The 15480-nt window shown below is 36.5% G+C and overlaps 1 protein-coding gene across 2 annotated transcripts; it reads right to left on the reverse strand.

Moving 5' to 3' along the window:
* Positions 1–1370: 1370 nt before the first annotated feature.
* Positions 1371–5163, reverse strand: LOC118488411. Of its 2 annotated transcripts, XM_035985969.1 has the most exons (5): positions 5048–5163; positions 4742–4910; positions 3946–4025; positions 1877–1927; positions 1371–1798 (listed from the first exon to the last, which is right to left on the reverse strand). In XM_035985969.1, exons 1-5 carry the CDS (start codon positions 5126–5128, stop codon positions 1712–1714), a joined length of 468 nt encoding a protein of 155 aa, XP_035841862.1. In that variant the 5' UTR covers positions 5129–5163; the 3' UTR covers positions 1371–1711. The 2 variants fall into 2 exon arrangements, with proteins under 2 accessions (XP_035841862.1, XP_035841863.1); XM_035985970.1 differs by lacking the exon at positions 1877–1927.
* Between the last annotated feature and the right edge of the window lie 10317 nt (positions 5164–15480).

The following is a 15480-nucleotide window of genomic DNA, read 5'->3' on the forward strand; positions in this document are numbered from 1 at the left end:
CTTATCAAAATTAGCAATGGGCTCTTAATGACAAAGTTATCAACCAAAATTTAGTCACTACCATGATCAATGTATGTTGCTAGTTACAAAATCGTGTCTTGGTTAATAATAAGGATAATTTTCTGAACTCACACAAACATTTATCTCAAAGGTAATGAATCGAGTTGATATTAGAAGTTTCTAAATCAAGGAACATTCATACTGTCTTTTATGAGTGAGATTATACCGGGTACATTCATTGTTATTGTTGTAATTGTCCGTATCAATTTATATAAGACAATTGTTCTGTAATTATTTAGTCACGTATTGTCCATTTCCTGATCAATCTACAAATGCTTAGGGAAACAACCATTTTCTCACTTTTCGTCTTACAAATTAAAAGCTATGTAGCATAAAGGCCAAAACGTTTGTGACGAAATATCATGTATTGTCAGATGATTGCGTTCTCTGTTATAGAAAATTATATGATTGTGAACCATTTCTTGAATTGTTTATGCACAAGATTGAACTGCAACTATACGTTATGTTATCCATGCAAAAAAAGGGCAATACTCTTTATAGTGTTAATCCCTTCCAATAATTGAAAAGTGGAAAGGGACAAGATAGGGTTTCTTAAAAGTTTTCTCCATTATGAATGAAAAGAATTTAAGATGAGATAGAGCCCAAATATGAATTGGAATTTGCTGGGCTACTATTTATCAGCATATACACATCAAACTATTTCATCCACATGATGATTTGATTTTATACAAGTGGTTTTATGGCTTTAAGCCTTTAATTACATGAACTGGCGGACGCAAAACATTGAGTGTGATAAAAAGTAATACTCTAGTGAGTGGTAAGCATATCGTTCGTCGAGGGTACCTTTCATATAATCTTAACAACGCTTAATTAACACTACTAGAAAATATGGCTTTTGACACCGCGTATTCGGTAGCAAAACGGTAGCAATTGCCCTATTGCCACCATTTTGTAACCGAAAATGCGGTGGCAAAAACACCCGTGTCAATTGCCCTATTGTCACCAAATAGCCACCACTTTTATACTTTGCTACCAAATTTTTGCCACCACAAAAACGGTCATAATTATTTGTGACCGCTCCATGTTTGCTACTCGATGGCCTTGTTTGCTACCAAGTTGTGACGGTTTTTTTGCCACCGTTTTGGTAGATGTTGCCTCCATTTAGCCACCGTTTTCTTTGAAAATTTGCTACCATTTAATGACATATTTGCTACCATTTCATTAAAAAATTTGCTACCATAGCGGTTCTCTATTTCCAGATTTTTTATTTTCCATGCTTTTTTTATCATAATACATTTCTATAATATTACAAATTTATATAAAATAATCAAATAAAATTACAAAATCCCAAAAATACATAGAATTATAAAACATTCTAATATAAATGCCAACTAAAACATCAAATTACCGAAATAATCCTAATATGATCAACATCAAGACATTCAAAACCAAGTGTTCATAGCCTATCTTTGAACCATAGCGCTTAACATAGCTTCAATTTGTGACATCCTATTGAGCATGACATCTTTGTCAACCTTATCTTTTTCTTTTTCAGCCAACAAACCCGCAATAACTCCATTTAACCTTTCTTTTTCTTCATCCTTTTCCTTAACGAGCTCCTTGATAGCCAACGAGCTCCTTGTCATGTAACTAAAGCTTTCATAACCAGAAATTAGCTCTTTAAGAAAGGTCAATGAACGTCCCCATTATGATACCCATGTCCTCCGCTGGGCTGAAGCCTCAAAACACCATTCGGCAAGCTCATCTTGTCATATACCTAAACAGATAACATGTGAGTTATACATAAATAGACTATGATGTGTCATGCTTATACTTAATCAGATCAAAGCAATACCAGTAGGATATGACGCAGTGGTACTTGATAATATGCAGCAAAGGGCCCAACCTTCGTAAATAAGATATGAAGATGAAGATTAGAGGTTTGAGTAAACAGTTAAATAGTAAATATTACAACAGGCAGGACTGTAGGATTACCATAATTTAATACTATACAAACCCATATACCATTTGAAAATGATAAATGAAAAGAAAAGAAAACACATAAGAACCCACTTATACACACTTTCATAGTTTCATTATCAATCTTAGGTCTAAGAAGTACACCTTTCCATCCTAACATGACACTGCAAAACAATACGAGAACCAAATGGGCCATGATGGAATATTGGATCGAGCAATCACATAATAATATTTGATGACTAATCACTAGTTGATTTTATTAAGAACAAACCCACACTAAATACAATGGTTCCGACCCCTATTTGTACTAAAAAAAACCCGGTTAAACAAATACCACTTTTACATATAACAAACCAATAGATAAACATACAACCAAACTGTTTTTTTTTTGGGTAAAGGGTTACCCCGATTAAAATTTTATTACCAACCAAACAAATAAACCAAGTGAAGGCTAAACGCCTCCAGTTCTCATGTATGACATGCCATACAAGAGTATACAAGCGAGAAACAAACTACAACCAAACTGTTTGACTCAAACTTAAATATTAACTTAAGACTCTTTTCTTTCACCCCTTGTACTTGTCATTCGTTCGTACTAAACCCTCTTTCTTACGTAAAATCAAGATTAAATCCTTTAGGCCATGGGTGCATGCTACAAGAACATGAATACACAAATGCGGGTACATGTCTAATGCTTTGATACACAGCTACATTAATCGTACGAAATGCGAGTAACAAACGCATACATGGGCGAAGCCTTTAAGGGGCGGGAGGCGGCGGCCGACCCCTCGAACTTTTCGCTCAGTAGTGGAGACGGGAGAGTATGTAGTTTTCGTATAGAAATTTTTGGGTATATACGTTAGGGGTGCAAACGAGCTGAGCCGAGCCGAGCCCGAGCTCGACCAGGCTCGAGCTCGAGCTTGTTTAACATATGAAAGCTCAAGCTCGAGCTCGGCTCGATTCGAGCTTTATTTCTAAAGCTCGAGCTCGGCTTGAAGGTAATTTTTCAAGCTCGAGCTCGGGCCGGGCTCGACTCGTTTAGTATTTATTAATTAATTTATATTTATAGAATATATTTAAAGGCTTAATTATCACTTAAATATTTGAAAAAAAGCCATTTTATTAAAAAAAAAAGGCTATATAAAAGTAGGGGTGCAAACGAGCCGAGCTACTCGCGAGCTATAAACCTAACGTAACCTAATCTAAATCCAAGATCAATAGAAGGAATTGCATATATGTGAAAATTGTGTTTATATGCTACATATTGCTACAAGACCCCCCTAACAGAGTATATGTATTAATTGATTAACTAAAACACAACTGGCTAGTCAACCACCTAAGTGGTGCTAACTAGTAACTACATATTAACTGACTATATTTAGGCATGTAGCCTCTTTAAAAATCTAGCTATATTTGTTTACAGTATACTCTTTATTAACAGTAATAACGGGAATAATCGGCAATCATCGCGTCCACAGGGCTGTACTTGATCTTTCACACTATGTCACTATCTATTTATAAAACGGTACTGTTTCATGTCAAAACGACTGACCCATATGACATGTACCATAGGTTACCGTTGTGACTCGTTACAGAGGACTAACCTATTTGACAGTTTTGACCCATAAATCAATCAGCCAATTTATACCAAAAGTTACCATTGTGACTCGTTACAGACGACTAACCTATTTGACAGTTTTGACCCATAAATCAATCAGCCAATTTGCCACCTCTAGAAAAACTAATTGTTCATAAAAGGTGAGGGTTTTAAAAATCATCAATCCTTTATGTGGTTTAACTACATGAAACCCAATCAAGAACACAGACATTTTCCATTTTTTTAACTGTTAATGTTACTACCGTATAAACGCGTATAAACAGAAACTAAAAAGATTAAAAAAAGAAAGTAAAATTAGAAAGTTCATTAGACACAGATGCAGATACCCGCAAACATGGACCTCCTTGAGCTGCATACGCGTGTCGTATTAATGTGCTCATCAACAACCAGCCTGTACAAGTCAACCCTACACGGTGAAAACAGATAATAGCTCAGTAGAGATAAACAAATCAACCAATTTAGAGAAATTGTCATCCAACTTGTTAACTCCATCTATTTTTCTCTGTTAAGTCAGGGGTATTTTCATCTTTTTCCTAGCTTGGGAAATTCGGTCTTTTCCACTTTATGTAAAAAGACCGAATACCCCAGAAAAGGACCGAATACCCCTTTAAGTTAACAAAACAAACGGAAATACCCCCGACTTAATGAAGTAAAATGGATGGAGTTAACAAACAAATCCCTATGCGCAGATAAGGCATCTAAAGACGCACCACACTCAATCCATTGCGGGCTTTCGAAACAGAAACAAAATAAGTCCTAATCTATTTTCGGTGTTCCAAATCCGACATCTAAAACCCCAACGGAAACTATTTGAAACAGTTGATTATTCAATCAGTTGTAGTAAACAACTGACATTCAGCCTTAAAACAAATGGTTTTCTTCTCGACATTTCATCGAACACCTGGCGTGTAACTTTCAATAACTAGTTTCTCAATGAATTTTAAACCAATGAGAAGCGTAGTGTTGTGTACAAGAAATCAAATTAAGGAGACAAGGTGGAAGGATGTTCATCCCATCGTACTTTGAAGTGAATAAAAAGTGGAAGTTGTGGAATGAAAACAAATGTGTAATCCAATCTGTGTTTCTTTGTGGGGGAATAATTAATGTTGCCAATTAGGTTACCTGTTTCGAGCAGAGTGGCAAGTGAGGACTGTCGAATCAATGAGACGAATGGCTTCGATCTGTGATGACAGACTATGGTAGAGCGTGAAACGACCGAACGACATCGTTGATCCGGCGGTGGAGGGAGGGGTTTCTGGCAGCACCGGAGTGATCGTGGAGGGAGGGGTTTCTGAAGTCGTATGTAATTTAGAGGTACCAAGTTCGAATGGTTTACTTATGAATATTCAAATTAACAGCCAAAAGGTTTTCCAACCTTACACAACTGAAATAAACAAAAGAAAAAAAAAAGCCGATGGAAAAGCCTACCTCAACAAGAGGCTTATTTCTTCGTATGGGAGCAGAGTTCTTTGAATGGCTTGACATAGGGGAGCAGTTGAGAAACAGCATTTAAAATTTTGGGAGGGGAGTTATTTTGTTGAAACCCTAATTAATTGATTTTGAAGCGCACAGATCGTAAAAAAATAACCCGCCTATTTGAATTTTCATTTTGCCACCGATAATATGGTCACAATTAATAAATATCTTTTTATTTTTCATGCATTTGCGTATTTTTTCAACAAATTGCCACCGAAAATAAAAAGGTGACAAAAATTGCAACCACTTTGCTACCATATCATGATAAATACACTTATTTTCATTTTCGTGGCAAATCGGTGGCTAAATTTGCTACCATTTTTTTCGGTAGCAAATTTTGGTCACAATTGCCCAATTTTCTAGTAGTGTAAGAAACACACCTCTACCATATAGATACACAAGCCCTTTGTACTTTTGTAGGTCATACCAAACTGCACATTAACTCCTTTGCCTTGTCTAGACTTGGTTTCAAACTAATATCCATTAAGGATAAGCAAACTATGATATAGAGTTAATCCAAGAGATCGCGTACTCCTATATGGACTCACTATATAGAGGAAAACATGGTAGAAAAGGGTCTAAACATAAAAGTAGCATAATCAACTTGAGTTATGAGTAGACTTACAGGGCTCATAAACAATGGCCTATAAAGTTTAGATGAGCCGAATCATGTGTTCCGCTAGTCGTATTCCATCAATTAGAGATCTGATTTCATCACTAAATATATATTATTTTGCATTTTCTAATCTTTTGATTTTTATTGTAAAACACGTAAATCACTAAATGACTTAATTTATACGTTATTTTAGATTTAATTTCTTTAGTTAATGGCCCATGATGTAATGATTTATGCATAAAAGAATATATATTATTTTCTGTAAGAACTCTCTTTGTTGATTTTTCATTGCTTTCACTCTGCACCAAACTGATATGATTCCCCTATCATTTTTGTGAAGCACTATTTCTATTAATTAATTAAGAAAATGAAAACTTATCTGAAGTTATGGATGTATGCGTGAATAATTAATGGATTCTTCAAGCAATTGATAGACGCAACTGCAATAAGAACTAAAGTTCTGTTTCAATATAATTTTTAGTTTCAAATCTTGTTCAATTTAATACAATTCCTTTTTATCCTAATTAAAGGATCTAAGACTAAGAAAACTTAATCTAAATAGTTATAAAGATGACCCCACACTCCCTGGTCCCTGCATATTATTAATCATAAACGTGGACACACATACACACACACAAAAAAAAAAAAAAATGAAATAAAAAAAAAAGAAAAAACAATAAAGTACATCCATAGTGCCAGGGGAAAACATCTATGTATGAATTAATCTCTTAAAAAGTAGATGAACAATAAGAAAAGAAAAGGGAGCACAGCCACTAGTACTACTAGAAGATTAATTGATCTAATCTTCTGGATCTGCATTATCCTTGCAAAATATCTAAGATATAAGGGCTGTGGACCAATTGTAATGAAATAATAACATGCCAATCTCAGTTTTAAATCCATAATATAAAAAATGGTTATTGTAGTTGTAGGAATTAGGTTCACCTTTTGTAAAATATTATTACAAAATATATAATAACGAGACTCTCGTTATTCGTAGAAAATATCATAGTACAATACCGGTTGCAATAACTAAATAAAAAGAATATAAAATATAATTATATATACCAATCTTGAATCAAACCGCATCTCTGGTGGGTCCTTCACGCGCACTTGATAACATCCTAGACTCGAGTATTCATCATCTTGAGTATTGAAAAATACTCCTTGACTGCAACAAAGAGCACACTAAAACGTTGACGGTTTTGGTTGAGGCACGTGTTCAACACGCTTCCCTTAAAACAGATTTCGCGCCTCTACTAAAAACAACGCGTCTGTCTCCCATGGTACAACAAGCGAAACAGTCTGCACTGCCGGAGATGGCTCACGGGCCCAAGGTTACATCCGGTAATTGTTGTGTTTGAACTCATGTGGTGGAAAACAAGTAGAGAGTACTCATCTCTCTAGTTGGTCTTCAAGTGTTCATCCTCCTTCTAGTATTCTTCATGTATCAAGCAATACCATATTCTTGTTGTAACAAAAGAAGCACATAGCCTACTATTTGTACAAGATTTAAGGATTAGTGAAAAAGTTTCACTTAATTAGTCACTTAATTAAAGACTTAAAAAAATCTAATAAAACTAATTAAATGTCATCAAGAAGCTCTACCCAAGAGTTTCTCTTTCATTTACCACATGAAGATTCTAATTAATATTTATAATTTCATTAAATTATAAATATATTAAATATCCATTCATTAAATTTCCAACAATCCCTCACATGAATGGAGATCGTTCAAAACACTTAAAATTTCCAATGTAACCTCGTCAGTTGAGTTTTGCATACGATAGGTAGTTGTTACCCTTTGAACCTTCGCTCATGAAATGCACTTAGCCCACTAGCTCCGACTAGATCTCGATGTCTTTGAACTCGTCGCCGTTTGTGTAGACGACAATACACTTCACACAAGACTCTCCTTAGCCGGGTCATCTCCTCATAGTCGTGTCCAATAATGGTCGTGGAACATTTTCCCGGTTTTGCAAGAGCTCCAGGAATTGTGCCCTCAATTCCATTCGAAGCGACCCCACATCTCTCTAACATAGGTGATTTTCCTTAGATCATTAAAAGCATTGTGGTTATCATGATTTATCCTAATCATTTACCACATATTATGCTTAGCCTCACTCTTTGTCACTGAATATCACAGAAATAGACTAGGACATATTTAAACACCCTTTTTATACTTTGGGGGTAAGTATAACCATATATACTAGCTTATGCATATCATTTATGCCCCCCCCCCCCACAACGACCACCTTTAGGTATATGAGTTAGTTGTCCTATTAAACTTAGATCTTGTGATCTCTAGTCAACTAAGTTAGGTGTCCTTCACATACCCTTTTTCCATAGGCTTCAGTCTTGTTCCACAACTTGATCTCTAATAAACCCTTAGGTTGTTGGATACATAATATTAACAAATAATTTTGCGTATTTGAGATCAGTTGTCATGATGCGTTCTTAACTCGTAAGTTAATTTTGCATATTGTCAACTTCTAAGACTATAACCTCTGTGGCCATCTGAATCTGTTATAATATATGTCTTTGTAAGATACGCTTATCATTTAAGGCAATCACATCTCCATTATGCACTACGACCTTTGTGTCCTCCACATAGTCGTCTGTTTGCAATGTTAGATTTGATTACAAAATCCTTATTGCCAAACTTTTATGATACAAATGCAAGACACCCCCACATTTAAGTGTTATAGGATATCATCCAAATGGGGTAGTGAAAAACCATTTCTACATACCCTTATAGGGTTTTTTCTAAATAGATCATCCCCCGCATTTGTTGCCATTTAATCAACATTTATGTAACTTCACTTATGACGACATTTATACACATATGATTGAACAAGATCAACCTCATTGTATCAGTGAATTCAACTCATATTGCATTAGCTTACATAAGCTTCTGAGCTAACCAGAGTAACACATGCCATTGTCATAAGTTTGTCACCAACTTAGAATAATTCTAATTTAACATCTAGAATAAGCCTAGACAATGAGTTCTCCTCATTAGCTTTTCGAACAAACTCTTCAAAAGTTACATGTCTTTTCCTTATAATGAATGAAAAATTCTCCCTTAATTTTGTCTATACACAAATTCTTTTTGTGTTCATACACATTTGAATGTTTAGAGTTAATTAGTCTCCGTCAAGACCCATAATTAACCAAATAATAGTCTAGCATGTTTTAGACTGCAATACTTTAGCATATGAACAGAAGATGCATCATTCTGATTCTTCATAGCCCTAAGGATATCATAATATCACTTTGCAACATTCATCCCTTGTTAAGACAAAATAATGAGACTTATTCATAATCCTAAAACATCAATATTTAGGAAGCTCTCACAAATTATTGTATATAGCTTTCATCATTCATTTAAGGAACATAACTTGCTTACCTTTGATCTCCAACAATCTACCATTGACTCATAAGTACTTAAACATAAGTCTTAATCCAAGTCACTTGGTGAACACATTCATCACCAACAAGATGAATGTTTCTCGTCTACAATCATTATTATGTGTGAGATAGAGTCAACTATATCGACACTCAACAACATGGCATTCATAGTTTTGCCATAAGTGATTTGCACACATCTATTGTTATTCATTAGGAGATATGTATATTTAGGATGTTCTCCCAAATGAAGGTAAAATCTTCATATAGATCTAACTTTAATCAAGTGGTAGACGCATCTACTTATAAATCTCGCAAGATTTATTAAAGGTATACAATAACCTATAGTACTTTTACTTTCATATGTTAGAATCCACACTTGTGAATTTTCCAATGACTTCTAATGAAGTATGTCGACATGAATGTCGTTAGTGTATTTCATCTCAATACACTCACTATGTTCTTTCATTACTCACTCAATATGTGGTTATACATTTGATGTTTCGTCTTTGACTTTTAGTCAATGTAACAACTCTCAAGTTTTTTATGTCCATTTAAAAGCATATTCTTTTAAACAATGTATAACCGACGTTATAATTATTTTACACAAAAATAATTTATACGTCACAACCATTAGTGATTTATTTCTTTGTAAAAAATTGAATGTGTTATCCGAAGATATTGAACACAAAACAATAAAATATATTGGAAACTAAATCATAAGTGCCAAGATGCGGCTTGAATTAAGATTGGTATATATAATTATATTTTATCTTCTTTTTATTTAGTTATTGCAACCGGTATTGTACTATGATATTTCCTACGAATAACGAGAGTCTCATTATTATATATTTTGTAATTATATTTTACAAAAGGTGAACCTAATTCCTACAATCTTAAAACAGATTTTGCGCCTCTACTAAATGTTGATACATATTAAGTGGACACGACTCGGTTCGGTTCGACTCAGTTAGATTCGGTTCGGTTCGACTCGGTTAGGTTTGGCTCAAGCCCGACGTAGCGACATTCCTCCGTCGTGCGCCCCAGAGTTCGACACGCGAAGCACGGAGAGCCGCGAACCAATTCGCGATGACACATCACCATGATATCATGATGATGTCATGATGATGTAATGTGAAGACTTTTTCAGGAGACATACTCACATGAATTCAACATGTTAGTCAAACATGTCATGCTTTAAAGTTCCCCAACTTTAAAGTTCCCCATGATGAAGGTTCCCCATGAAGAAGGTTACAACCTTCTTCACATGTGAAGGTTCGTCATCAACCTTCATCGACTTCCTGAAGCTTCGTCACACATGTGTTAAGTTCGTCGACCACTTCAGTATATAAACAGCAAGACTGAAGACACAAAATAGAGAGAGACAAAACTGAGTGAGAACCCGAGAGAACTGAGAGAGAGTTTTAGTGTGTTAATCATATATTGTGTAATCTTGTACTTGAACTCTTCTCATCTATATACAAGTGTGTTAAACAGTGAATCTACGTGTCTTGTATCTCGTGTTCTTGTCGATCTCGATCTCGGTTTGATTTCCTGGTTGGATTCCGCACAACCGGGTTGGTTTGTACACAAGGATTAGGCGACTAGATCCTCCCCTAGTCGGACCTACAAGTGGTATCAGAGCCACAACTTCTTACCTTCATCAATTTGTATTGGACAAACCTTCTAGTCTTCGTCACACCTACCTTTGCCGAACCTTTAAACCTTCGCCAAGTTTTTGTTCAGCAAACCTTTTAAACCTTCGCCAACTTTAAATCTTCACCATAGACAACCTTCGCCAACTTTAAACCTTCGCCACTAAACAACCTTCATCAAACCTTTTAAACCTTCGTCACCCTTAAAGCCTTCGTCGATCATACTTCAAGTGTTTAAACAGAAGCTTTCAATTTCATACTTAACTTGTTTGTTTTGATTCTGTAAGCAAGTGGTATTCATCAACATTCAGTTAAAATGAATCCGGATTGGTGGGGTAATCCGTCTACTGCAGAAAGTAAGTATAGAAGCACGGGTTTGTCGCCATCATGGGCCGAATCTCCCGCACCGGTATCTTCGCAAGCAAATCCAATTTCGACAGGTCAATGGGCGTTTGTTTCAAATCAAACTCCAAGTATTCAAAGCATACTCCTAAGCGAAAGCGAGACCAGAAGTCTAAATCGCCCACCGAAATTGATGCACATAAACGAATATTCTGGATGGGTAGATAGATTCCATACGTATGTCCTTGGGCAAAACACGGAATTGTGGTTACGTTTTACCACAGACTTCGATCAAGCTCTTGAGGTTGCCGCTTCGACTACCGCAACATTTGCCGATCTTTCGGAAGATCAGAAAAGGCATATGATTTAGAAAAGAAAGCATATGCTATCCTAACTCAGGCGTTGAGCAAGGATATATATCATCAGTTTGTCAGCTTCAAAACGACAAAGCGATTATGGGATGCATTGAAGACGAGAGGTGTAGGAAACGAAGCGACACGCCAATTGCGACATGACTTACTCAAGAAGGAGTTTGATGGCTTCACATGTATGGAAAAAGAATCTTTGGGAGATTTGACAAGTCGGTTTTATCACTTGCTGACTGAATTGGGTAATTATGGGGTTGTAACAACTCCAGCAGCGGTAGTCACAAAGTTTGTCGATGCATTGCCACCTCAATGGAATAGTTTCTTGGAAATCCTGAAATACAATGGCGTATTGGCTACGACAAATATCAATGACTTCATTAAGCTCTTGGAAAACAAAGATCAGGAAGAAACCCTAAAGGCAAAAAGGGTTCCAGTGCCACAAAATCCTGATATGTATTATGGAACTTCTAGCACTTCTGCAAGACCAGTTTCACATGCTCCACTTCAAACGGCGTTTGTCACAAGCACAGATTTATATGGCAATCCGATACAAGTTCCTGTAAAGCCAGCTCCAACCACAGACTTGTATGGAAATCCACTACAACCAGTTCCCCAGCAGCAAACCCAAAGGTCTACTTTAGCAACTGATTTGTACGGAAATCCGTTGTCTAAAACAAGCATGTTATGAAAGCACCTCATCTGTTGGTTCGTCATCTAATCCGAATCCGAATATAGTTCGGCTCGACACTTCAAGCTTCTCGAAAGTAAGTGTTGAAGTAGCAAAAGAACATATGGAGCTACTGAACACCTTGGTGAGCGCGTATTGTGGGTTAGTAGAAGGTCAGATTGGAAACATCAATCTGACACAAGAAGATTATCAGCAGATCGATAAAGAGGAGATGGATTTGATGGATATCAAATGGGCTTTCGCAAGTGCTGTAAGCCAAGCAAAGGATTTGATGGAAAGGACTGGCAGAACCAGCTTGGAAAGCAAGAAAGACACCAAGTATGGGTTCGACAAACAGTCAGTCAAGTGCTTCAATTGTGGTGAACGAGGTCACTTCAAGAGAGAATGTACAAAGCCAGCTCAGCATGGGAACCAAAATCCTTTCAGGAATCAAGGCAATCAAGGCAACCAACAGAAGCAGAACAGGAATAACGAGCGTACGTTGATGCCTGTTAACAACCAAAGTCAAGCAGGACCATCAAATGCTAACCAGGCTCTTGTAGTACAAGTAGATGAAGGTTGTGATTGGTCAATTCAGTTGGGAAATGATGTACCGGATGGAGCAGCTTCTTTTGCTGAGGTTGTCAAGGATCTTAAACACGCCAGTGGTGGAGAATATTCCACCAATGGTGATGAATCTTCTGAAGACGAAGACAGTTCTGGTTACAGTAGAAGCTCAGATGAAGAATCCTCAACTTCAGGCGATGATCATTTGGATGACACGTCAAGTGTGTCAGTCGATGCAAATGTTGATGAGCTATTGGGAGAAGCTGCAGCAGGAAATCATAGAAGATCTATATTGGTGGATCAAGCTGCTTATTCTTCTTCTTCTCTTCATTCAGCCTTTATGGCTAATGTTGGCAGTTCATCAAGTCAGGTATGTGTCGATGAACCTACTGTTATTGATTGTGATAATTATGCTAGCTTAAGTATTAAATGTGCTGATTTGGATGCAAATATGTCTGAGTTGCAAGGCAAACATGATGCTTTAAAAGCTAATTTGTTTGACTTGCAAAACAAACATGTTTCTTTGAATGCTAAGTGGTGTGATTTGCAAAGCAAACATGAGGCTTTGCAAAACAAGTATGATGTGACATTCATCCACAACCAAAAGTTGACAGTAGATCTTTCTAAATGCATAGAAGCCAACATGTTTTATGAAAACCATGAAAAGGAATTTAAATAGGTGATTGAAAAATTAAAGAAAGATAAAACCGAGCTGACAAAAATGGTTTCAAGAAAACAAAATGACATAAATTTGTATATCAATCGCCTTGAGATAATGCAAAAAGAGATGGCTTGTGTTAAAACTGAAAGTGAGGCGATTTAGCTCAAGTTAAACAGCTGTTTAAGCTCTAGCTATGCGTTGGATCACATCATTGATGTTCAGAAAGAGAAGAATGATGTCACATGCATTGGATATAAGAAATGTCCACCACCTGTTAGACATAATTATGATGCCATGCCTGATGAAGAGGATAGAACTTATTTTGAACCATCTGTTCCTTTAGACATTGAGGAATTTGCGATCGGACTTGGATACAAGAAGGAAGTATCATCAGATTCGGATGTGTCAGCAGATACATGTGTGTCTTCTACTGAACAGAATCAGGATCCTCCAGTTATTGTTGAGGATGCTGATTCTTTTGATGATGAATCCAATGATACTGACTCAGCAAAGTCTGATGCGGTAATCAAAGAAGAGGACATACCTCTTGAGAATCATATTCTATGTGATCCTCCCGCAAAACCCGCTAAGACTGTTCCAATCGAGTCCACGTCTGCAAAAGAGTCTGAGAGTGTGAATTTGTTGTACACTCTTGTTGGTGATGATAAAATTTATTTTGACAAAGATTTTCCGATTAAGAATGTAAATCAATCTTTAATCAGTAAAGTTTTTGAAAATTCGACAAGTAAGTTTTTGGGAAAGTCGGGTTCACATGTTGTGGTAACACAGTGCCCTCCGATTCCAAAGGCTGAAGTTCGAAAACAATGTGGCAATCAGAAATTACCAACAATGAAAAAGCAGCATAATCATACCAAACCAAAAGGTAAATCACCGACTCAAGGTCAAAAGAAACAGACTCAGAAAAAGGACAAGAAGGTGAACTTTGTGAAGTCAAAGGGAACGGATAAAATTGAAACATTTGAAAACAAATCTAACTTAGATTTTGTTAATCAAGCGAAAATGTTGAAAATAAATAAACCAAACAGTTCAAAACCAAGTACCTCAGGATCACAAAGTTCATCATCGATAAGACAATCACATGTTACTTCGGAGTTTGTTAAACGAAGATCATTTTTTGAATGTGGTGAAATTGGGCATATCATTCGAAATTGTCCGTATCTTCATAAGTTAAAAGCTAAAGTTGATGATCCCCGTGAACGAAATTACCAAAAGCAATCTGTTTCTTTAAAACAGGATCCCCGCCTTGTAAGAGAAAGGGAAAAGAAACAGAGACGCCAACAAGTCAAGGTGATTGAGAAAGCACTTAAGACTGGTGTGGTTCAAAAACAATCTGTTTCAGTTAAACCAGAAATTTCAAAGTTTTCAAAAACTTCAAACAATCACGAAGTTAAGTTTTCAAACAATCAAACTGGTAAAACTCAACAGACATGGAAACCTAAAATGACCACAAATTCAGGGGGACCATCACAATTTCCTAACCATCGAAAAGTGGAAGTAATTGTTGTCGATGAAAATGGAAGACCCAAGACCACAATGGCTTGGGTCCCCATCTCCAACTAATCATGTGAGTTCATGTGCAGGGTGTTCCAGGAGGAACTATCAGTAGTCATTGGATTGTTGATAGTGGGGCATCCAGGCACATGACAGGCGACATGAAGTTTCTCTGCGACGTCAAATCTATTAGAGGAGGTTATGTTGCTTTTGCTGGAGATAAAGGCGGATATATTACTGGAGAAGGAATGGTATCCAACGGGGTTGTAAGCTTTGATAAGATCAACTTTGTGCAACAACTTGATCACAATCTTCTCAGCGTTTCACAAATCTGTGATAAACAGTTTTCAGTACACTTTGATGCAAATGGATGTTATGTGCTGAAACCCGGCTTCAAGATTCCAAAAGAATGGATTCTCTTATCAGCTCCAAGGATAAATGATTTGTATGTCCTTGATATGAGCCAAGCTATTACAACGTCTACACAAGCAACCTGTTTCGTTTCCAAAGCCACAGAAAAAGACTCAATCTCTTGGCACAGACGAATGGGTCACATTCACTTACGCAAAATGAATCATTTGGTGTCAAA

Source organism: Helianthus annuus, chromosome 16, assembly GCF_002127325.2.
Source record: "Helianthus annuus cultivar XRQ/B chromosome 16, HanXRQr2.0-SUNRISE, whole genome shotgun sequence".
NCBI classification, from domain to species: domain Eukaryota; kingdom Viridiplantae; phylum Streptophyta; class Magnoliopsida; order Asterales; family Asteraceae; genus Helianthus; species Helianthus annuus.